The sequence below is a fragment of the Erythrolamprus reginae genome, chromosome 3 (genome assembly GCF_031021105.1).
Source record: "Erythrolamprus reginae isolate rEryReg1 chromosome 3, rEryReg1.hap1, whole genome shotgun sequence".
Taxonomy (NCBI): domain Eukaryota; kingdom Metazoa; phylum Chordata; class Lepidosauria; order Squamata; family Dipsadidae; genus Erythrolamprus; species Erythrolamprus reginae.
Genome location: NC_091952.1, coordinates 40,375,790 through 40,401,494, shown reverse-complemented (window position 1 = coordinate 40,401,494; position 25,705 = coordinate 40,375,790). Strand labels below are relative to the sequence as shown.

The window sequence follows — 25,705 nt, the reverse complement described above, 5'->3', positions numbered from 1 at the left end:
CACAGAAAATTAAGGAATCTCTTTGCTGCATGACATAATAAAGAGAACTGAGACCTTGTAACATATTAACATAAGATCTTCCCGGCATATGTAGGAAATGCATTTTGCATTTTTTTTATTTTTAACTTGGAAAATTATATTAAACTCAAAGACAATGTCATTTGTTTTCTTTTACACTGATGTTCTTTGAAGAAATAATACAAAGGCTTCTTATAGGGTTGAATTCTTATAGTTAATTGTACGTCTGTGATATTCCATAGATTAGTACCATAATGAGATTTCTATGAATGTCTGTATAATAATATAATATGGAAGCAAATATTTATGAAGTTTAAGAATTTTCTGTTCATACTGAGCAATTATATTTTAAAGTAAATAATATTAGAAGCCAAGTGCATGTGAGTATGGATATGTTAAAAAAATTCAAGATGACAGTCATGCTGTACAAAGCCACACCCCTTTTTAAAAGATGTATTGGCTGCTTCAATTGCGTGCCCACAGCTGTTGTAGAAGAATCACCTCAAGAATTCATTTAAACTGGATGCCAGTAATGAAGCATCAATTGTTTAATACAAGGCTATCGGACTCCCGGCCCACGGGTCGGATGCATCTTGTCCTGGCCACACCCATGCCCAGTTTAGTGAAGGGGGAAAAACTTCTGTACCAAAGACAGAAAAATTAAACCTAAGAAAGTGATTAAATGTGTTTATGTAATATCATACAAATTAAAATAGGCACATGATTGGGTTATATGTTGTAAGCCACCCTGAGTCTTTGGAGATGAATGGCATATAAGCCTGATAAATAAAATAAAATAAAATAATAAAAAATAATAAAATAAAATAAAATAAAATAATGAAATAAAATAAATAAATAAAATAAATAAAATAAATAAAATAAATAAAATAAATAAAATAAATAAAATAAATAAAATAAATAAAATAAATAAAATAAATAAAATAAATAAAATAAATAAAATAAATAAAATAAATAAAATAAATAAAATAAATAAAATAAATAAAATAAATAAAATAAATAAAATAAATAAAATAAATAAAATAAATAAAATAAATAAAATAAATAAAATAAATAAAATAAATAAAATAAATAAAATAAATAAAATTAAAAATTAAAAAAGCACCATAATATAGTAACTTGGAACTAAGGAGAAATTTCCTGACAGAACAATTAACCAGCGGAACAGCTTGCCTCCAGGAGTTGTGAATGCTCCAACACTAGAAAATTTTAAGATGTTGGATAACCATTTGTCTGGAGTAGTGTAGGATTTTCTGCCTAAGCAGGGGGTTGGACTAGAAGACCTCCAAGATCCCTTCAAATTCTGTTGTTGTTGTTGTTGTTGTTATTGTTATTAAGCATATGTGTAATTCAATCACATCAGCTAATGGGGTGGATTCCAAAGAGAAAAGGGGGTGGAACTGCAAAAACAACAATGTACCGAGAGAAGAGCCATATAAATATACATTTCTAGGGAAATGCCTCTCTATGTTTATATTATACTGACCTTGTTTCTCAAAGGCTTTGCTCGCTTAGTGTCTCCTCCCAGCTTTATCAATTTTGCTTGTCTTTTTAAGTAACTTATGACTGAGCTGACAAGGTTGTTTTCCAAGCCCCTGGGAAGGTAATTAAAGGACAGGATGTTTTGTTCGCCTCATCACTATATTTTCTCCACAACAGCCATCTTCATTGCCTTAACTCTCCCCCACCCGACCCCCCATCCTCCATGGTTGCCTCTGATTTGGTCTAATGTTGTATTTTCTTCATTTCCTGATTTGTTTTCTCTTTTTTTTTTTTTACAGCTTACCATACAAAGAGTTTTAGAGAGGCCGAAAACTTTCAAACCTTAGTGTTCTTCATAGATTTGGGCAGATATTGAGGCCCCCAGTTCAGTCTGAATACCTATCCTGAGTATATTAATAATTTCTTTTTTAAAATGAGGTAAGCATATGGTAAAAATACCATTAGGTGTGAGGGAGGGGGGCTTTAAAATCAGTATTTTCTGACAACTGCCTGGACAAGTCCCTGGAGTTTTTGTGACAGGATTTTCGTACGTATTTTGCCTCTGCCTTTTCCCTGGGTTGGAGAGAGTGACTGGCTCAAGGTCACCCCGCTGGCTTTGTGGCTGAGGCAGGATTTGTCTCCCAGTTTCGAGCCTGGTGCCATAACCACTACTCTAATTTGGTTCTATTATGGATGCCTCAGGAATTCTTTCAAAACAAGAATGGAGCACCTACCTTATGAAACCAGGTTGCAACGCCTTGGTCTCTTCATCCTTGAAAGACGGCGTTTAAGGGGTGACTTGATCGAAGTGTATAAAATCATGCAAGGGATATAAAAGGTGGATAGAGAAAAATTCATTTCTCTACCACACAATACTAGGACGAGGGGGCACTCCCTAAAGCTCATAGGTAAGAAAGTGAGGACAAATCAAGGGAAATATTTCTTCACCCAGAGGGTCGTTGGTTTATGGAGTTCACTTCCAGAAGAGGTCGTGACAGCCATCAGCCTTGATAGCTTCAAGGCAGGATTAGACAGATTAATGGATGCCAAGTGAACCCTTTCTGACTCCATTCCATTTGCAGAAGTTGGACACAACAGAATCTACATTATAATCAGATGGTAGGACAAGAGAGTATTAGAACCCATCACTGCCCAGAGGTGGAAAAAAATCACTCAATGGACAAACCGGAAGTGCATTTTTCAGAACTTCTGGTTTGTCCGCTGGGTCAGTGTTTCCCAACCTTGGCAACTTGAAGATATCTGGACTTCAACTCCCAGAATTCCCCAGCCAGGGAAACACTGAGTTGGGTGATATTTTTTTTGCCACCGGCGCTTCAGGGAAGCTTTCCTGAAGCATCCAGAGTGCGAAACGGCTTTTCCCAAAGCTGCAAATCAGTTGGCCAGCACGGACTTGCGTGCTGGAGCCGAAACAGGGCACCACCTCACGTGCCTTCTGATATGGCTCCATGCCATAAATTCACCATCACGGGTATACACTCTCTTAACTTTTTAATACTTGACTGCAATTTGAAAAAAAGGGGGAATTAGCTCATGTGATCATAAAGTACCTGATGTGCTGAATGCCAATCCACAACTGAAGTTATACGTACCATTGTAGTTTTGCTCAAGGGGCAAAGAAGAAAGTATGGAAATAAGGTTTTCTTTGATGTGGCTTTCAGAAGTTTTGGTTCTTTCTTTTCTCGTGCATTGACTGTACAATCATAAAAACTGGTAAGGTTGAACTGTTAACATGAAAGACTGAAGTCTGTTGTGAAACCTCAGTATAAATACAACAACTTTCAAATCCATGTGCCTACTTACTGGGGGGGAAAATGCATGGGGGGGGAGAGGTTTCCCCACATGCCAAATTGAATCTGCAATTTGTATTAACCAGCCTTCCTCAACTTGTCCTCTCCAATTCTGTAGGCTTCCAGAAGTCCCAATGAGCAGAGCAATCTAAATAGAAGGTATCGGATTGGGAAAGGCTAATATGAATGATTAAGTATCTGTACATACACATACTCTGATTTATTGCTAAACATGGAGAGAACTGAAAAACTGGGAAAATTAGCCAAGTGAGTAAAAGTTTCTGAAAAGAAAGTTTGTGATGATTCATAGCCACGCACCCTAAAGTATATGTAGTTGGCAGATTGACAGCCAAGAATATTTCTTCTCATTACCTATGGTTCCCTTGAGGGGAAAGTTTTGGGTTTTTTGTTTTGCTAAAATAGAGTGAGAAATCAACCTATTTAAAGAATGTGCCAACCCTCCTCCCATGACATTTTGTTAATCCTCAAAGTTCCAAATACACAGCTAAAATTCAATGGCAAAATAACAAATTTCAGTATAAGATTTCGTTAACCAAATACCCTCCTAAAAGGTATGTGAAGCTTCTCTTGATATTGCCACTAGGGATCTTATAAAGTAAACTGCAGGAAAGCCCAGTAGAAACAGATACAATACAACAATCTTCCAGGCTATAGAAATACACAGAAAAGCTTTCCCTGTGTTGTGGCCAAAAGTGCAGAAGAGAATCAATCATGGGAACCGAATGGCACACTGTATCAAAAGATGGTTTACTCTTCTGAAATGGGCTTATCAACTTTTAAAGAGACCATTCATCTCAGCAAGCTTCCCAAAGTCCCCTTTTGTAGGAAATCTGGAGTCAGTTGTAGAAACAGCTGGATCCCCTGGTACCAGTAAGAGGCAGATTAAGATAATCACTATGATTTTTGAAAACTCACAGTATGCCTATTCTTAGCGCTACACACCTGAGACACAGCCTGTTTGTCCTTCACAGCTGTAGGATCTATGTAGCTTTCCCACTGTATTTCTCTTTCCTGCTCATTTATATACGTCAAACGGATGTCTTCATCAGTCATTTCTATTATCCCGTCAGCTGAAGTTATTGTTATAAGTGCAATGTAATCTAATCATTGTTTGTTTAGCAGCAATCTATTTCTTGCAGTGTTATTTTGTGCTCTGGTGAATACTAATAGCATACAGACACTGATAGCTGGAGAGTTATGTATACTGCTCAAAAAAATAAAGGGAACACTTAAACAACAGAATATAACTCCAAGTAAATCAAACTTCTGTGAAATCAAACTGTCCACTTAGGAAGCAATACTGATTGACAATCAATTTCATTTTGTTGTCAGCACATTCCAACTTTGTACAGAATATAGTATTCAATGAGAATATTTCGTTCATTCAGATCTAGGATGTGTTATTTGAGTGTTCCCTTTATTTTTTTGAGCAGTGTACACAAAGTCTCCAAATTCCAAAACACATATTTTGTACCCATAAAATCCCAGGCGCCCTTCCTGCCTCTCCCTTTAGAAACCTCTCCCAAGACGAAATGGCATGCTATATTTGTTTGTTCATTGCAGCAACACTATGATCTTAGGGAGGAGAAATATTTACCCCTTTGTCTTCTGCATTTACTGACAATAGTGAAGAAGCAGATGCGGTTGGCAGGAACTAAAACAGAAAAGCTGAATAAATCAAGCATGGCTTCTTCTGGGATTGAAGAGGCACAACCTGTAATAATATCTCCTCCCACCCATTTTTTAAAAAGTAGCATTGGGTAAAAGGTGATTGGGCTGGTCAGTTTGATCTTCGTGAGAACAATTTGCCCAACCTTCTGGATCCTGCGATGCTAAGAACCACTGTAATGACAACTTAACATTTCTACGTACATTTGACATTTAAAAAAAAATTCTCATTGTCAGTGTTCATCTAGTTAACAGTCATGCTGTGTTTGGAATGTGTGTGTTACAGTTCCCTTAATCTTACTTGACTAATATATAAATTAAAACTTATTAGAAGAGCGAAACATAAAAAGTTGTGTAGGCAGTTTTAATATAGTTAAAATTATTAAACAACAGGACCCTGATTAGACTGATAATAACCATGGCAGCAGTTGGCAGCTAGAAAGCCACTCCAATTAAAATTAAATTGAGATGAGAAAGCCACTGTTGTGTCAAAAATTGATAAATTTCAAGCTCAGTGAGTAATTCCAAACATTACTTTCAAGATAAATTGGAAAAGGTTTGCTTTAGTCATCTTCAGCAATCTAGATTCATTCTGACAAAAATGAAAACAAATTTCATGCACAATTTTAGCTTATAAAATTAATTGCTTCCCCTGTCAAAAAAGCACCTCTAGTTATATTTGACAAATAAAAACTATGGGGGCTAAAATTAAGTAAAATTAAAGTTATTTCCTGCTGTATCCTTTTAAAAAAAGGCTTCTGTAATTATCTCCAAATTTTAGATAAATAAAAAGGGTTGGTTTTAGACAGTTAATTTGTATCTGCTGCATGTAAAAAAAATGGCTTTATGCTAAATCCTACGTATTTTCATTGAATTTTCAGTTCAACCCAATGCATATTCACTTAAAAGCAAATATTCCTGGGTTGAGTGGATTAATCCCAGATAGGTCAGTATAGTGTAGTAGCTTGGGTCTAAAATAATGTTGACACTCTAGACTAAAAGCCACTAAGACAGCAAATGAACTATATATAAATATAAAACCTTGATACAAACAGATTTGATATATATATATTTATGTATATATAAAATATCATCTTCAAGGCACTAATGTGATGGCTAAATTGGGTTGGTTTGACACCTTCATCAGAATCATCTTTGATGTAGGAGATGAGATGGAGTTGTCATATCCTATCTTGGTATCAGTCGTCAAGTCTTAAGATGAAAATTCTGGACAGCTGTCCATTTGCTTTCTTCAGTTGTCCTGGAAGTTTAACAGGTTTTTTTTTCCAGCCGTGGATGCCTTGCACCATGTTGTTCTTGCCCCAGTCTTTATTTCAACCCTTTATTTTCACCATGAAGGTAGAACTATTCTGCATAGATTGCACAAAGTCTTGCTTCTCTCCAGAGTTTGCTCTACGTCCCTATGCCAATAACCCAAGCCGGGTCACCTTGGCAGAGAGGAATGAGTGGATGATGAAGACAATTGTTTTCGGACAGGAATGAAGATCTAGTTGCTGCAGTGAAAGGAAATATAGATATTGATGAGTAAGCTATACACCATATTTCACTTCCCTACATTTCCTAAATTCCTAGCTGGGTAATAGCTAGCAAGTAGCAAAAGTGTCTATCAAATTCATTGCTTCCTGAATATCTCCAGTAAAGAAGTAACTGCACTCATTTTGCAGGGGATAGTCGTTCTAATGTATTCATTAGTATAATAAGAAGCCTACAGCATTAATATATTGCAGACCAATTTTCATTATGTCTTGTAGGTAACAAAAATCGTAGGCCAAAACTGTAAGATCACAACCTTGGCTATTTAAATTTACTTCAGTCATTGTTTATGGTGAATTGCAAATAATACTGCTACTACTACTACTACTGCTGATAATAATAATAATAATAATAATAATAATAATAATAATAATAATAATTTACATTTTAAATCTCTACATGAACTATTATATAATTGCGAGGGTAGTAACATCGCTGCATAATCCCATTTTGCTACCATACTTTATGTTTATTCAATAATAATAATAGTAATAGTAATAATAATAATAATAATAATAATAATAATAATAATAATAATAATAATAATAATAAAAAATATCAAGCTGCAACGACTCTTGGCATAAGCCAGTGAAAGTGGTCCCAGTGGTACTTGGCACACTGGGCGCAGTGCCAAAGGATCTCAGTGGACATTTGAAAACCATCGGAATTGACAAAATCTCCATCTGTCAATTGCAAAAGGCCGCTTTACTGGGATCGGCAAACATAATTCGCTGCTACATCACGCAGTCCTAGGTGCTTGGGAAGTGCCCGACTGGTGATGAAATACGGAACCCAGCATAGTGATCTCGTTTGCTGTATTGTATTGACATAATAATAATAATAATAATAATAATAATAATAATAATAATAATAACAACAACAACAACAACAATAATAATAATTAGATTTGTATGCCACCCCTCTCCGCATACAAGTAAATAAATAAATAAATAATGAAGGGTCAGAAAGAAAGAAAGGAGAAGTCCTAATATTGGGGTGAGTCGGGGCAAGGGATGAGACCTTTTCTAAAAATGTTTGAGGAACTATCCAAGATGCTGAACATTATTATATGAAACCTGTTGGCTGCTGTTTCTCCTCCTTGTTATAGGAACTGAGGAAGGCATTTTCTAATTCACCACATAAAATCTCTAATTGCACAATAACTAAATATTATGCATAGGCACAATGCACAGACCAAGGTTTTCCCTTGACAGTTTTTGTTTTAAAAGCATGCTTCTAAATCAATTATTGCCTTACTTATCTGAATGTAACATTCTGATTTGGAATTCAAAATCAGGCACGGCCCTTCTGGCATTCTCTAATGTTTGCCCCCTCTAGATATATGAAATTCAACTCCCAAAATTCTCAACACTGGCCAACAACTTTAAGAATTAGAGGAAGTCCTCTTATCTGAAAGCCTCCTAGGTTGGAAAATGTTGACCTATATATTTCTTTTCACCACATCCATGTTTGGTCTCACAAAGCAGCAAGACCACAAGGGGCTTTGGTGAAACATCTGAAGTCCTGAGCAAAAGGGACTATATCAAGTTCCCTCAGAAAAGCTTTCTCCCTTTGGAGCACAGTTTAGGAAATTATAGAAAACAGTTTATTTTTGTTACTGCAAATGTTATAGTTAGGAGAGCACAACAAGGGAAGGGGAAAATGTCTCTCAAATTTCTAGGCAAGGCCTGGCGAAGGACTGAGGAGCTTTTCACAACCTAAATAGCCAAGGAGAACCATATATTATATAAATGTGAGGGTAGTTGCATCTCTGCAAAATCCCATTTTGCTATCATACTTTATGTTTATTCCCTCGCACAGGTGTTATTAAGATACAGAGTTGGCCTTCTCCGGGTCCCGTCAACTAAACAATGTCGTTTGGCAGGACCCAGGGGAAGAGCCTTCTCTGTGGCGGCCCCGACCCTTTGGAATCAACTCCCCCCAGATATCAGAGTTGCCTCCACCCTCCTTGCCTTTCGTAAGCTCCTTAAAACCCACCTCTGTCGTCAGGCATGCGGGAATTGAGACTTTCCCTCCCCATAGGCCTATGAAATTTATGCATGGTATGTTAGTATTTATGATTGGTTTTTAAATTGGGGTTTTAAATTAACTTAAATATTAGATTTGTTTACATTGTATTATTATTGCTGTGAGCCGCCCCGAGTCTGCGGAGAGGGGCGGCATACAAATCTGATAAATAAATAAACAAACAAACAAACAAACAAATAAATAAATACAGGAACTCCATATCACTTCTTGCAAACTTATTGAAAGAAGAAAAACAAGAAAACAAATCTTAGTTTCTGGTTGTTAAGACATGGATTTGGAACAGACAGACTAAAGTTCATCCCCTATTAAATACATAACATATAGCAGTGTTTCCCAACCTTTTTTGAGCCGCGGCACATTATTCACATTTACAAAATCCTGGGGAACATTGAGTAGGGGGGGGCGCTAAAAAAAAAGTTTGGACAAAAAAAATCTCTCTTCCTCCCTTTTGCTCTATTTCTCTCTCTTCCTCTTTCTCTCTCTCCCTTCCTTCCTCTTTCTTTCCCCCTTTCTCTCCATCTCTCTTTGTTTCTCCCTTCCTTCCTCTCTTTTTTGCCCTCCTTCCCTCCCTCCTTCCCTCCCTCTATGTCTTTCCCTCACTCTCCTTCCCCCCCCTTTTTTTTTGCAAAACCCGGGAGTCTTTCTTCTGCAAATGGGGAGCAGACTGAGGATCAGGCAGCAGCTACAAAACGTAAAAGCTATCGAAAATGGTTCCGAATAGCTGAGTTCAGTCTTTTTTTAAAGCGTTGGCGAAAAGATGCAGCTTTCTCAAAGGACGGCTCCGTCGAACCACGGCAGAACAAAAGGCTCTTCCCGCGCCGAGGCTTAAAGTGGAAGAAATTGGGGTGGGAAGACACCCAAAAGTGTTAACTCCCGAACTATTTGCACCCAGGGCAAATGTGGGAAGGAGGTGCTCGCTCCAAAGGGGCCCAAATACCAGCTTGCGAAAAGGGCCGCAGAGTTTTGCTTCCCCTCCACATCTCTATTTAAAGCTGTGGGTGGGGAGAAATGGGGTCTCGCATCCCGACCCCATCGCTGAGCTGCTTTTCGGAGGCAGTGGGACCTGCCTGCCCCCCCCCCCCCGCTCTTTTCCTTGGGTGAGATGGAAAGGGGGCGGCCACCCGCGCACTCGAGCGCTTCGGCACTTCACTCATCTCACCCATTTCAAAGTATAACCAACCACCCTGCGAACAGGGCTTGAAGGGAGTAGGTTCTCAGGACAGTGGGCTCCAGCAGCTGCAGCGCCCCACCCGGCTGGAGTTTCCCTGGCGGCGGCAGCAGGTCAGCTTCGGGGCATGGTGGGAGGGTGGCGGCAGCGGCTGCTGGCAGTAGGCATGGGGCGGCGGCAGGGTGGTCAGCTGTGAGGCGGAGCTCCGGAACGGAGGCACCGACGGCGGTGGCTAGACGTGTTGCTAGACGCCGTACATGCTGGCGTTGCACTGGGCATGGACGTGGGGCTGGAGCCTATGTCCTGGCCCAGACAGCAGGCAAGTGCCAGCCATGCAATTCCATCATGTCCAGCCACCGCCGTCGGTGCCTCTGTTTCGGAGCTCCGCCTGACAGCTGACCGCCCTCCCACCAGGCCCCAAAGCTCACCTGCTGCCGCCACCGCCAGGGAAGCTCCAGCCAGGCGGGGCGCTGCAGCTGCCGGAAAACTTGGAAGGCGCAAAGAAGGAAGCTCAACTTCCGGTTTAACAACTTTTTGCTCTTCACAAAATGTTGCAAGACCAGAAGCTGAGCTTCTTTCTTCGCGGCACACCTGACCATGTCTCGCGGCACACCAGTGTGCCGCGGCACACCGGTTGGGAAACACTGACATATAGAATGGTTTTAGGTGAGTCATTGTCTCAATTCAATCTTCCTCTAAGAGGGCCTATAGTGAAGATATAATTACAGACAACTTCCACTTAAGCTATTTTCAGTTATCAAAGTAAAGCCTACACAGAGACACAGACACAAACACACACTAAAAAAAAAAGGAAACCCACAATCTCTCCTTCTGAACTGCCAAAATCCAGGTGAAGCATCTTGGCTCCATCGTCTGAAGACATCTGTAGCTTCTCAAAGGGTTGCTGGAGAAGAACAATATTGGTGGGGCCTGGCTCCAGGGTGGAAATGGTGAAACCCTTGTCAATATGGATGGACAAGGTGCAATCCCTCCCATTCCATGTACAGGCTGTTGGGGGGGGGGGGAAGCAGAAAAAAAATATATAAATCTACTTGTTAGGACAGGAGGCAACAATTACAGCGGAGAGGATAAAAACTAAATGTTAACTGAATTCAAATGTAATTCAAATTCTAAATCAAATTACCATGAGCATGATTACTTCACTATGTACCAAATTGTTTTCTACTTCAATAATACAAGGGTTGAAGGGGACAAAAAGGAAAAAAAGAAAGGAATTCAATCAAAAGTACCATTACTCATTTCTTGGGCATCATAGCTGTTACAAAAAGTATTGGCAGCAACCAATCTACATCTTTCATGATGGACTGAGTTTGCTAACTTTATTGCCAATAGTGGCCTCTCTTGTAATAGGTTGCCCTGCCATGCTTGAAATTACTGAATTAAGAAGCACAATAAGATTCTTGCCAAATAATGCCTAATTCTATATTGGTATTACAGTGCAGAATTGACAAGCAGAAAAGTTTTCCAAGCAGGCAGATACCACTCTGGCATCCCTGTTCATTAAAGTTTCTACGGCAAACTCCAAGCATGAAGTCCATCTGCTTGCTCACCAGTTGACACTTCCTGGACACACTCAGCTGCGTTATGGCAACCGTCCACCAGCATTCTTGTCCATGTGGCTAAGTCCCGGTGGGTCTCCACACTAAACAAATGCGTTTCCACACCTTTCTTCGTTCCAGTCCGCAAAGCAAATGAGAGTTCTGAGTCATACAATAAAGAACCTTTTGATGGGCCAGAGTGCACAAGCCTGGATGGATCAGGGGTGAAAAAAATAAAGGTTTAGATATAATTGCAACTGAATATGGCTCTTTATCAAATACAAAGACAGGCGTGTGTTGCAGTCACCAGAAAAAATTAACCATTTTTGTTTGAGTTTTCTGTTATTGACTAATCATGTGTGATAACAGCCACTAGAGGCCACTGTTGTACCGTTGATGTACTGTAGCACCATTAGGTCCCTATCATGCACTAGAGTTCTGTACAAGAGAAATAATAATAATAATAATAATAATAATAATAATAATAATAATAATAATAATAATAGTATTAATTAGAGTTCTTTTTCCCTTTCTGGCTCTCTTTTTCATTCATGCAGAAACATGGAGTTAATTAATAACTGGACTTCGATAGGAAGTCCTTTGAAGTTACAGATCCAATCATACTCTAGCAATAGAAGGCTGACTCTTGGAAGTTATTAAAATGACTCTAGGCAATTCCTTCTTTAAAAAAGAAATCAACAAAGGAAGAGACTTGATTACATTTAGAAATCAAATTAACATCCCAGGAAGGGCCATGCATACGAACTAGGCCCTTAAGTGCCTGGTGTAATTGTTTCCAGCAAGAGAAAAAGCAGGTGTGAATGAAAGACCAGGGCCTCTGTATTCAAGACAAAAGAAATGGATAGGATGCAAATCCAAGGAGCAAAGGACTAATCGCAACAATAAAAAATATTCTTTCTCACCACCAAGGGCAACACAAACATTTCCAAGTGCCAATTAAGAATTAAGGGAAGTGAGAAGAACTCAGCTCTCTTCAAATAAATAGTTTACCAAAATTTCAAGATAATGAAATTTTACATATCTACAGGGTGATTTAAATAAGTGGCTTTTCTGACACATTGGAGCTTGGGAGATGGGTCATTTATTTGGCTTCCTATTTAGGATGGCCAGTTATGTTCCTCTTCTATTTCAGTCAGTCTCTCAGCGCAAGGTGGCAGTAAAACCTTAGAAAACCCTCAGAGCAGCAGGACAAACATTCCTCCGATGGAGCTCTTTGCACTGTTTCTGATACAATCACTTGAGAAATCTGCTTTCCCTATCTAACCTTTTCCCTCTAAAATTCCCTAAGGCTATTTAAGAGATCTAAAAATGCTTGTATGATCAAAAATGCATTTTTGGAAGAATTTTAGCTTCCTCCCCCCCCCCCCAATCAAAATAACCTCAAACAAACAAAGTCACCTGTAGCAGTGAAGCTGGTAAGTGCCAAAGGATGCATTTGGGAAAGCGTTTTTTGCCATATTGCTCATCCTGGTATGTTTTTCACTGGGTATGTTTTCCCTTTATTGAAATATCCCAGAATGAATGGCTTGCAAGCATAGGGTGGAAGTAACTTTTGCAATGATTGCCAGTGCAGAAACTCAGGATTGCATTCATATGGAGCTATCTCCAAAAGCTTCAAGCTACGGTAGATGATAGATGATAGACAGACAGACAGACAGACAGACAGACAGACTCGATAGATGGATGGATGGATAGTTGGATAGATAGACAGAGAGAGGGAGTGAGAGAAAGATAGATAGATAGATAGATAGATAGATAGATAGATAGATAGATGGATGGATGGATGGATAGTTGGATAGATAGACAGACAGACATGGATGAATAGATAGATAATGATAATGGGATGGATGGATAGTTGGATAGATAGATAGATGGATGGATGGATGGATAGTTGAATAGATAGACAGACAGACAGACAGACAGATAAAGAGGGTGGGCTTAAGGGAGAGGGAGGGAGACTGTGGACAGAATGCATGTACAGTAAGTTGCAATAGACGAAACTTTTATGATTTTTTGACTCCAAGTGAGTCAGACTTCAACCAAAACACATTTTGCTACACAAGCTCCCTCTTTCAATTTGTTACACAGCTGCAATATAAGGATCATTCAGGCTGGACAGAAGACAGTACTTCATTAAAGAGGAAACATTCCATGGATCTAAGATGATGTAACCCAGGAGTGTCAAACCTGTGCAGTCATGGTGGCTTCACGTGAAGCATTGGGACTTACCCCCCACCCCCTTTGCTAAACTGGGCGTGGGGGTGGTCAGTGCGTGATGCATCCGTCCCAGGGGCCGTGAGTTTGACAATCCTGCTGTAACCCATTATCCAAAAATCTACCTTTTCCAAAATGCCTTTCCTGGAAGGAAAGAGAACAACATCCCTAAGCCAAACTGCTGTCATTTGTAGTTACCTGGTGGCTATAAGAGGGAATCTGTGAGTTGGCTTGTTCAGAGCATCTCTGTTTTGGGGAAGACTGCCATAGAAAAGAAGCTCTTTCTCTGTGAGAATGGCAAGGATATTTTTGGTCACATCGCCCGGGAGCTGCAAATAAGAACGTAAAAAAGTGAAGCTGTCAGAATGGCAGCCAAGTTCATTTATGCCACTTGAAAATGCCCCCTCAGAATGGAAACGAAGTTCTTGCTGGCATCTTGTAAAAAGTATATTTGAATAACAATGAAGGTGTATTGGAGCGACAAGTACCAGAGCAACAGAATCAAAGGAATTCATGGAGTTTGTCTATGATTATCCTCTTTCTATTATTCTTCTGTCATTATGATTAATTTTTGGTTATGACATCTTTCTATTATTTATTATTTTATTTATTTTATTTTATCTGACTTCTATGCCGCCCAATCCCGAAGGACTTAGGATGGCTTACTACATTATAACAAAGATACAAATACAATAAAAAGAAGTCAAATATAAGTATCTGAAGCTATAAACCCCAGTTAAAAACCCACAATTCAAACAATCCAATCAATACGCGTGCATACTATTCAGTACAATACGGCCATGACAGATGTCCAATTCTTGGCCCCCAGGCCTGCCAGCAAAGCCAGATCTCTGGAACCTTTTGGAAGGGCAGTAGGGTTGGAGCAGTACAGACATTAAGGGGGAGTTGGTTCCATAGAGCTGGGGCAGCCACAGAGAAGGCCCTCCCCCACAGCCCGCCAACTTAGTCGACGGGACCTGGAGGAGGCCAACCTCTTATTGGTCTCTGGGAGGTATGTGGCAGGAGACAGTCCCGTAGATAGTCTGGCCCTAAGCCATGTAGGGCTTTATAGGTAATAACGAACACCTTGAATTGTGACCGGAGACTAATAGGGAACCAGATCATAGGTGTCAAACTCTCTGTATCACATTGCCGTTACATGATGTTTCATGACTTTTCCACTTTTGCGCAACTGAGTTGGGCGTGGCCTGTGCGTGACGCCTCCAGACTGCTAGTTTGATCCCCCTGTTCTAGATTCACAGAAAGCTGAGTCAGTCCAGATGGGTTAAGAAACATGTGTACAAAATGACAAATGCTTTCTTGAGTTTCATTCAAAGGCCTTTCTCAGCTGTACCGTAAAATGCTATGAACTGAACGTGAGACTCAGAGGCATGCAAAATCTGTTCTGTGATAATGAGACACACTCCAGCAAGAACAACCTTAAAAATATCTAAATGTTTCCAATCTTCAAGTGAGCAGAAACTATGCTATTAAAAACTGAAGATCTAGGAGTTACAAAAAGGGGGTTTGCATGCAAATTCTATGTTGCTCGACTCTGACTTTAACGTGATTTTGTCTTCCCGGATCAATGGATATTCAATTCAATTCAATTTATTAGAGTTGTAGGCTGCCCCTCTCCAAAGACTCGGGGCGGCTCACAACAATAATAAAAACAATATAACAGTAAACAAATCTAATATTAGATATATAAGAAAAATATATAAAACCCCAACAATTAAAACCATACAACACATACATACCAAACATAAAATATAAAAGCCTGGGGGAGGTCTCATTTCCCCATGCCTGGCGATATAGGTGGGTCTTAAGTAATTAGGAGGGTGGGGGCTGTTCTAATCTTTACAATTTTTTCTCACTCGGATAAATGCAAATCAAACCAGGAACTCCAATCTTACCTGTTCTGTGAGCCAGCCAATGTGCTTCATGTCTCTATTTCCTACAATGCCAAGTCCTGATTGTAAAGCCTTCAGCTCCTCTTTGACTCTTGGCAACAGAGTGCTAACATTGCTATGAATAGCATTGAACCAAGACTGGGCAGATGCTTCCTCTTTTGCTCGAAGGAACAAGGAGACCCGTCCATCTGCTGAGCACACTTCTAGGTACCTGCAAGATGAATTTTCCTTCAGACTGAAACGTGGGCAGCCCAAATGCAAGCTGTTGTCATAAAATGCCCAGCACTTTTTCTGAATTTCCACATCATTATTTTGTGAGCTCATTGGCTTCTGGCTTTAAGTCAAGGTACTGTCACTTTTGTCTCTTGGTTTAGAATCTAGGACTGCCCCCTCCCAGTAGATTCTCTTCATATTCTTCTGTTTTGGGAATAGCAATAGCACTTACCAATTGCATTTAGATTTATATACCGCTCCATAATGCTGTACAGCCCTCTCTAAGCGATTTTACAGAGTCAGCATATTGTCCGTAACCATGTGGATCCTCATTTTACCAATTCCGAAAAGATGGAAGGCTGAGTCAACCTTGAGCCTGGTGAGATTTGAACTGCCAAACTGCAGTCAACTAGAAGTCAGCAGAATTAGCCTGCAGTATTGCATTCTAACCACTAAGTTAGAATGGAGTACTGCATTTGAATGCTCAAACCACTGCTTCACCACGGCTCTTATGCATTCTCACCAATCATAGTTATTTTATTATACCACATCTGCTATTACCTCACTTTTTGGGGGCACAGTATTCTTCAGATAGCTAGGTGACCCACCTCAGAAAGGTGATTAAATGTGGTTATTCGAGCAGATCTTGGCTGTGTTATCATTCTCTCTAGCAATGGAATTTCTTAATTTAAGACATTCATATTCCTACTGCATTTTTGTTTTATTGTATATCGGCAAATGTCTGGATGTACGGTGTTCAGAATTTTTTGTGACCAGTGACCTAAAGGCACAGCTAAATAAGTAAATAAAATAGATCTCTGTAGAGAGTACGGTAAATGACCTTGTTGAGAATACGCAAGAACTTGGCAAAAAAAGCCAAAACAAAATAATATTAAGAAGTGATAATGGCAAATACTCCTCGAATCATTGGGATACAAGAAAAGTGGGAAGTACAACACATTCAAACATGCAAGATTCTGCTCTTATAGTCAATTTAATAAAATTAGTTCTAGTTTTCCTGTGGAGACAATTTCCTGGTCTGGTCTACGTAGCAGGGCTGACAATTTATCTATAATCCCTCTGACAATTCCACTATTATTTTAGCCATATTTAACCCAGTTGTGTTTGCACTGTAGTGAATATACATTTCATTTTCCTATCCAAATGAAAAGTAATGACACCCCATGTTGACTGCGCAAAGCACTTTAATATTAGCCTTTTAAATTCTTTAAATTATGTCATTATTATCATATATATATATATATTTATATATATTTATTAAATTTGTATGCCGCCCCTCTCCACAGACTCAGGGCGGCTCACAGCAGCAATAGAAAACAATATACAATACAAATCTAATATTACAAAGTTAAAAACCCATGATTTAAAAAACATGCAAACAATATACCATACATAAACTATATAGGCCTGGGGAAGATGTCTCAGTTCCCCCATGCCTGACGGCAGAGGTGGGTTTTAAGGAGTTTACGAAACGCAAGGAGGGTGGGGGAAATCCTAATCTCTGGGAGGAGCTGGTTCCAGAGGGGCGGGGCCACCACAGAGAAGGCTATTCCCCTGAGTCCTGCCAGACGACATTGTTTAGTCGATGGGACCCGGAGAAGGCCAACTCTGTGGGACCTAACTGGTCGCTGGGATTTGTGCGGCAGAAGGCGGTCCTGGAGATATTCTGGTCCGATGCCATGAAGGGCTTTATAGGTCATAACCAACACTTTGAATTGTGACCGGAAACTGATCGGCAACCAATGCAGACTGCGGAGTTTTGCTGTAACATGGGCATACTTGGGGATGCCCATGATTGCTCTCGCAGCTGCATTCTGCACGATCTGGAGTTTCCGAACACTTTTCAAAGGTAGCCCCATGTAGAGAGCATTATAGTAGTCGAATCTCAAGGTGATGAGGGCATGAGTGACTGTGAGCAGTGAGTCCCGGTCCAGATAGGGCCGCAACTGGTGCACCAGGTGAACCTGGGCAAACGTCCCCCTCGCCACAGCTGAAAGATGGTTCTCTAATATCCCCATATTGCTGGAGATTAAAGAAGGATGGCACTGACTTTTGAATTATGATTTTGAAAAATTGCATTGTTTACCCTTTTATCAGAGATTTTAGTGGTGGTTGCCTGATGTCTTAGTATTAGGATAAAACAGTGACTGTAGTTTACTCCCAAGGACATCTTTTTCTAACTATATAATCCACCTAGTGTATTCGGAGTTGTATGAATATGTAAATCCACATATCCTTTTATGCATGCATTCAATTATTTATGTATGCTTTATCACTAATTTATAGGGTAGTGAGAAACGTCAGTTGTAATCAAGACAGTGTGCTATATCAGATTCAATATGCAAAGAGACACCTAAGCTTTCAGAAGGCTAGTTGTGAGATTTGCTCCATATGAGTATCCTAATATTAGCTGCTTACAATAGTGTAACTCTAATGCTCATTTCAAATCCTTCTTTGTCTTGTTTTGACTTCTGATGGAATTGATACTATATATAATGTCATACTCAGACCCTATCCTTTCTGATCATTGATAATGCAACTTAGAATTCATGAGAGTTTGAGTCCACCATTATCCTTGTAATATATTCACATATCTTTCCCAACAAATGGATTTTTCAAGCATAATGCCATGAGTAATCTGAAGTTACCTGTTTTCTGGATCATTTGGAAGACACCTCCTTGATATGTAGCACATTTTTAAGGGTATATTCTTCCCTTCTTTGAGGTCTTGCAGGGAAAGAGTTGGAGAAGCTTGCTTCTGAAAGCCTGGTGAAGAATCCCAACTTACAGATGCACCAGTTGAGGAATTCTTAAAATAAGGAGAGATTTCCTTCATGTATTTGACTGGAATAGAGGGAAACAACATAGAACTTTCAATATGCAATTCATTAAGTCTAAGTTCTACATGAAGATCGGTGAGCCATAAACAGATAACTGATCTATAACATTTAATACCGAGGTAGCAGACAAAGCAGAAACACAGGAAACGTTTCTGATCACAATCCTCCCTTCTTTAAATGAGAAGTTTGTGTTTTATATATTATTTATATGCTTTGTTATAAATCAGTATAAAATGATGCAAAGAACCTCTATTTGCTCCCACCCTCCTCGCATGAGTCCGAAGACTCATGTATGCCGCCAGGATTCGAGCCACTAGACTCTAGCCCCCTGGTCGAATGTAGTGTAAGTTAGTTGATTGAATGGGAATGAGAGTTTTTTAATGGTTTTAGATTGATTAATTAATTTAAACTAATTAGATTTAGGATGCTATATTGTTCCTTTATATGTTGTAAGCCACCCTGAGTCTTCGGAGAGAGGCGGAATATAAATCCAATAAATAAATAAATTTGCAAGATTATTTCTTTAATTTTTCATGACACATTAGTGATTACCCCATTTGATGCTCTATACATAAATTAAAACAGTCATTAACAAAAATTGAGTTCACAGGTATTGGAAAAAAAACCAAATAATGTGATCACAATAGTCAAGGCAAGATTCATCGCAAACTTTTCTTTTATTCAATTCCTAGAAAGCATGAGCCTTTAAATAATCAACATTTCTATCCTACCTAACCAACTATTAAACTATAGTTACTTGTATCTCTGTGATAAACACCAATGGCCACAGTTAGATAATACATTTGAAACTGCATGTAGTCCATTCTAGTCATATATACAGTATATACAGGAGTGGGCTGCTATCCAGAACGTCTAATTGGGCTCAACCTCCACGGCTCGGGAGGTACATGAGTTCGAGTGGAATTATGCTTCTGCGCCAGTGCAGGTAGCAAAATCGTGCATGAAGATGCTGGTGCACCCATATTCCAGTGAGGTTTTTTGCTTCCGTGCATACGGAACATGGGCAACATATATTGGGGTTTCTTGTTTTTTAGACTTTTTAAATGTATTATTGTTATTTTAGATTCTAACTATTAGATTTGTCATTATATATTGTTTTTATCATTGTTGTAAGCCGGCCCAAATCTACGGAGAGGGGCGGCATACAAATCTAATAAATAATAATAATAATAATAATAATAATAATAATAATAATAATAATAATAATAATAATGCACCTCTGTGCGCGATTTTGCTACCTGAACAGGCGCAGAAGCGGAATTCCGCTCGAACTCCTGGTACCTCCAGAGCAGATGAGGCAAGCTTAATTAGGCCACTCTGGCTAGCAGCTCACCCGAGTATATAGAAAACAATGTTGATGTAATGGTAAAGACATCAGGTTAGAAAGCAGGAAACTATATGAATTTTATCTTGCTTTAGGTGCGAAGAAGCTGGGTGGTTTTGAGCCAGTCAGTTTTTTCAACCCTAGGAAGAAGGCAATGGCTTCAGACGGTTTCTTAGAACCATTAGCAGAAATGGGAGGCTCCGCCCACTTACCCAGGGCGCTTCTGTGCATTCTCAGAAGCGTCGCACGTGTGCACGAATTAGTAGTAAAGGGCTTTAGACCCCACTACTGGCCATCTGACTCCCAGTGATTCTGGGACATTGAAAGACTAAGCTTTCAAGGATATTATTAGATCATCCAAATAACAAGCCGGCAATCAATGGACAGCTTTAAGAAATTCAGTCTTGCTTCTCCTGTTGTGACACAGTTCTTGGTATTTACATACTGGACTAATTGAAGTTTTTGAATTCTTTCTGAAGATAGATCCAACTATAATGCACAAAGAAGCAAAGATCGTGCAGAATGCAGCTGCGAAAGCATTCATGGGCTTCCCTAGATACACGCATGTTACACCAACACTCCGCAGTCTGCACTGGTTGCCGATCTGTTTCCGGTCAAAATTCAAAGTGTTGGTTATGACCTATAAAGCGCCTCATGGCATCGGGCCAGAATATCTCCGGGACCGCCTTCTGCCGCACGAATCCCAGCAACCGATTAGGTCCCACAGAGTTGGCCTTCTCCGGGTCCTGTCAACTAAACAATGCCGTTTGGCGGGACCAGGGGAAGAGCCTTCTCTGTGGTGGCCCCGGCCTTCTGGAACCAGCTCCCCCCAGAGATTAGAACTGCCTCCACCCTCCTCGCCTTTCGTAAACTCCTTAAAACCCACCTCTGCCATCAGGCACGGGGGAATTGAAACATCTCCCCTGGGCCTATACAGTTTATGTATGGTATGTTTGTGTGTATGTTTGCTTTTAATAATTGGGTTTTTAGTGTTTCTCTTAAATTATTAGATTTGTTATATATTGTTTATTATTGCTGTGAGCCGCCCCGAGTCTGCGGAGAGGGGCGGCATAGAAAGAAAGAAAGAAAGAAGGAAGGAAGGAAGGAAGGAAAGAAGGAAGGAAGGGAGGAAGGAAAGAAAGAAGGAAAAAAGAAAGAAAGAAAGAAGGAAGGAAAGAAAGAAAGAAAGAAGGAAGGAAAGAAGGAAGGAAGGAAGGAAGGAAGAAAGAAAGAAAGAAAGAATCCAAAGTGGATGTGAGATGCCGGCTGCTTGAAATGACCCAGTAGGTGTAGATGCCATTCTTCCCAGGTTTAACTCAAGCATTAACAAATAAGCCTGCTCTTAGGAACAAACTTTTTTTTTTTGCAGCCCCGTGGTGGCCTGATGACTGCAGAATAACTTTTCCAGTATCAGCATGCACAATGAATCAATCACGCCATGACTATCACATGCCAAAAAACACTCAGCACAGATCTACTCAACCCACATTCTCAAAATGCCAATATCGTTATGCAAATACACCAGATGGTAACTAACCCAAAGCCTTTCTCTTTTGCTTCAGGCCAATTCCAATATTGATACAAAGAAATAAAATAAATTTGTGTCCCATGTTGTTGCTTCTACTGGAAACGCTTTGTTAAATTTATTCAGCCTAGATTCTTTCCTTTTCTAGTTTGCTATATCCTCTTCAGAATAATCAGCCTTCTTATTAGAGAGTCTTCTGATGTGTTCTAAAAAAGGGATTTTCTTTTCTTTACTCTGCCAGGGTGCTTATGAACAGGAATATGCATTTTTCTATATCTATATGCCATACACTGCTCAATTCACGAGGCTTTAATGCACCCTTCTGTATTGGCATGTTTTCTGAACTAAATGGCTTTGTGGCATGTTTGCAGATGCTGTTTTTGTGAAGGATGGAAACAATTCAATGAAAACTATTTCAAGCAGGATTAGGGTTCCATGCATGAGATTTGACCTTGACGCTAAGCTCTGATGCTCAACATACTGCTTTGTGATTGGTGCACCGTACAGGAGCCACTTAAACTAGATAAACTGTCCAAAATTTTGACAAAATATGCTAACCAGATTACATTTTTTACACATGTTCCAGTGGTTCTAAGAACCAGTAACGCTGGCAGCAGGAAGCTCCACCCACACACCTGGGATGCTTCTGCACATGTACAAAAGCATCACATGTGCAAACTGGTAGCAAAGGGTTTTAGAATCTAATACTGACATGTTCCCAGCTGGACAAATAAAAGTCCCCACCTACACAACCTGTTTTTGACTGCTTGACGCCAGGCAGGGGGGAGTTGAGACACCTTTCCCCCAGGCTTTTTAATATTGTGTCTTATGTTTGGTATGAATTTTTTAAAAAAACATGATAGGGTTTTATATGCGTTTTTAATATTAAATTTGTTATACTATAATATTGTTTTTATTATTGTTGTGAGCCGCCCCGAGTCTTCGGAGAGGGGCAGCATACAAATCTAATATATTCTTCTTCTTCTTCTTCTTCTTCTTCTTCTTCTTCTTCTTCTTCTTCTTCTTCTTATTATTATTATTATTATTATTATTATTATTATTATTATTATTATCCCAGTGAAAAGCCACAGGGATGCAAGCCAACATCACACTGAGTGCAGCCCTATGGGAGCCTCTGCCATTGCAATGGCCAGTTGATCAGCTGATTTGAGAGGGAGTGAAAAATAGCTTATGTATGCAAGGCTACATACTTCTGTACTTATTATTCAGCAGAAATAGGATACCATCCATCAAACATTTGAAAGAATGACATTTGTTACATTTGGGCTAAAAGATTAGGTGAAATAATAGTAACAAATAATTTAAAGGACCTAAAATAATTTTCAAGAAGCAATGGAGAGAATTACCCTGGAGAAAAAAAGACCGTGTGGAGCATTTGAAGATGCAACCGAATGTTGCACTGTTTCTCTGTTGTTCCAGAACAGGAGTATCAAACTCAAGGCCTAGAGGCCAGATCCAGCCCAGGAAGTGCTTAGATCTGAACCAACAGGGCTGGAAACAGTGAAGAATCAGCCTGCAGTGATTCTGCCAGTGAAAACAGAGCTTGGGAGGGCTGTGTGTGGCCCTCGCAAGCTCCCTTTTTGCTGGTAGAGGGTTGCAGGAGGCTATTGTAGCCAAAATGGAACTTGTGAGGGCCACGGATGGCACTCCCAAATTGTTTTCACTGGAAGAGGGTTGCAGGAGGCCATCCCAGCTGAAAATGGAGCTGGGAGCCCATTTTTGTTGACAAAGCATTTGGGCCACCACGTTTTCCCAACATGAGTGATGTCCAGCTGGCCATATCCCCCTGGCCACACACCCCTAAGGTCAAACACAATCTTGATGCAGTCCTCAATAAGCCCATGTTCTAGAAGGATCTTAAAGATGTAGGAAAGCAGGTTCATTTCAGTTTCTGAACTTTGATGGAGTTGGGCTCAATGAACTTTTGAGTTCTATAATTCTATGATAATCCCACTAATGCAAAGTGTGTTCTGAAAGATATGAATTGATTATAGAAAAGCTACATTCTGCTGGCGTCTTCTTCACCAAGGATGAAAATACTCATAAAAATAGTAAAATGTCAAGGAAACAAAATATGATATTGATGATATTTTAACATCCTGGAATGCTGGATACATGCTATAATTATTGATGTTATTTACAGTTCCTTAGTGACAGCAGATTTAGAGTTATGATTACAAGAAATATAGCACACAGAATAGGCGTTGATTGCTTACCTGAACGCCTCTTCTCGTACGGTGAGCGGGTACAGCAGTCACATGGGTTGCTCATGTCCAATCCGGTGGAACTGAGCCTAGTATTAAAAAAGCTTGCCGGATCCGCCCCTTCCCCAGAATTCGCGAATCCATAGACTAGGCTCAGTTGTGAAGCTCTGTAGTGTTCAACTCTTATTGTTAGAGGAAGAAAGGTATAGAAAGGTAAAGAAGACACATATAAGGGCGGGAAGTGACTGCTGTACCCGCTCACCGTACGAGAAGAGGCGTTCAGGTAAGCAATCAACGCCTATTCTCCGTACTGAAGGAGCGGGTCCAGCAGTCACATGGGACATACCCAATAGATGGTCCCTAGGGTGGGAGTAGCTTGCTATCGTGAGAGATAACGGATTGGAGTACCCTTCTGCCGAAGGCAGCATCCGCTGAAGCATAAGAATCAATTTTGTAGTGTCTGATGAAGGAATTTGGCGAGGCCCAAGTGGCTGCTTTGCAGACCTCCTCCAACGGGGCTTGAGTCGCCCAAGCGGCCGAGGTGGCTGCGCTCCTGGTGGAATGCGCAGTGATGTTCCTTGGAACTGAGAGGGAGGCCGACTCATAGGCCTTAGATATCGTCCCTCTGATCCAACGGCCTATTACTGTTGAAGACACTTTGGCCCCCATGACTCTGGGATGATAGGCTACAAAAAGTGCTTCTGACCTCCGAAAGGGTCCTGTGCGTTGGATATATATTCTCAGCGCTCTGGTGAGATCTAGGGTGTGCCATCTAATTGCCAAGGGATGGTCTCGTTGGAGGCAGAAGGAAGGTAGGACAATATCTTGAGATCTGTGGAACATGGAACTGACCTTGGGTAAGAAGGTGGGGTCCAGACGCAAGACTACCTTGTCCTGATGGAATTGGCAAAGGTCCTGCCTGATTGAGAGGGCAGCCAGCTCCGAAATGCGTCGGGCAGAGGTAATAGCCACCAGGAAGGCTACCTTAAAGGATAGGTACCTGAGGGACGCCGATTTTAGGGGTTCGTATGGTGCCTGCGTGAGGGAATGGAGAACCCGTGGCAAATCCCAGGATGGATACCTGTGGACCTTGGAAGGTCTGAGGTTGGCTATGCCCTTGAGGAATTCCTGAACTTCAGGGAGGGATCGGAGAGGCTGTCTGCGGGGACCCCCTAGGACAGATGAAATGGCTGCCAGATGACGCCGGAGGGTGCTGGTGGAAAGTCCTTTATGGAAGCCTTGCATAAGGAAGGAAATAATTCTGTGTATGGGGATGCACAGAGGGGAGAGACCTTCCTGTAGACACCACTGGTGAAATTTGGACCACGTGTGGTCGTAGATTCGATTGGTCGAGCCCCTTCTGGCCTTTAAAATGACCTCCACTGAGTCGGGGTCATGCCCACGCAGTTCTAAATCTCTCCTGATAACAGCCAAGCGGTGAGGTGGAACCACTCCGGGTCTGGATGGAAAGAGGCCCCCTGCCGCAGCATATCCCCCGAAACGGGGAGTCGCCAAGGGTCCTGGACGGACAGCTGTTGGAGATCCGCGAACCAGGGCCGGCGGGGCCAATGAGGGGCGATTAGGATTACTCGGGCCCTCTCTGTGAGGACCTTGTGAATCACGTCCGGGAGGATTGGAATCGGAGGAAATGCGTAGAGTAGGCCTGGAGGCCATGGACTCCGGAGGGCATTGATTGCTTCCGCTCCCGGGGATGGAAATCTGGAATAGAAGCGAGGGAGTTGGGCGTTCGCATTGGTCGCGAAGAGATCCAGAACTGGTAGGCCGAATCTGAGGGTGATTTGATGGAACAGGTCTTGATGGAGGTTCCACTCTCCTGGGTCTATCGTTGCTCGGGATAGCCAATCCGCCTGGACGTTGAGACTCCCCGAGATGTGATCGGCTAGGAGCGACTGGAGATGTTTTTCCGCCCAAAGGCCCAACTTGAGGGCCTCCCTCATGAGAGCCTTGGATCTCGTGCCCCCCTGTCTGCAGATATGGCTTTTTGTGGCAATGTTGTCGGTGAGAATGAGAACGTGCCGGTTG

General features: G+C 40.8%; 1 protein-coding gene across 1 annotated transcript in view; it reads right to left on the bottom strand.

Moving 5' to 3' along the window:
- Window positions 1–5,365: 5,365 nt before the first annotated feature.
- Window positions 5,366–25,705, bottom strand: part of SNTA1 (syntrophin alpha 1) — a 78,781-nt gene continuing 58,441 nt past the window's right edge. The window contains exons 3-8 of the mRNA XM_070744876.1: window positions 18,376–18,571; window positions 15,497–15,704; window positions 13,779–13,909; window positions 11,358–11,554; window positions 10,607–10,794; window positions 5,366–6,529 (exon numbers count right to left, since the gene is read on the bottom strand). Of these exons, the coding sequence (XP_070600977.1) occupies window positions 6,437–6,529; window positions 10,607–10,794; window positions 11,358–11,554; window positions 13,779–13,909; window positions 15,497–15,704; window positions 18,376–18,571 (1,013 nt within the window). The 3' untranslated portion in view covers window positions 5,366–6,436. The remainder of the gene's footprint in view (window positions 6,530–10,606; window positions 10,795–11,357; window positions 11,555–13,778; window positions 13,910–15,496; window positions 15,705–18,375; window positions 18,572–25,705) is intronic.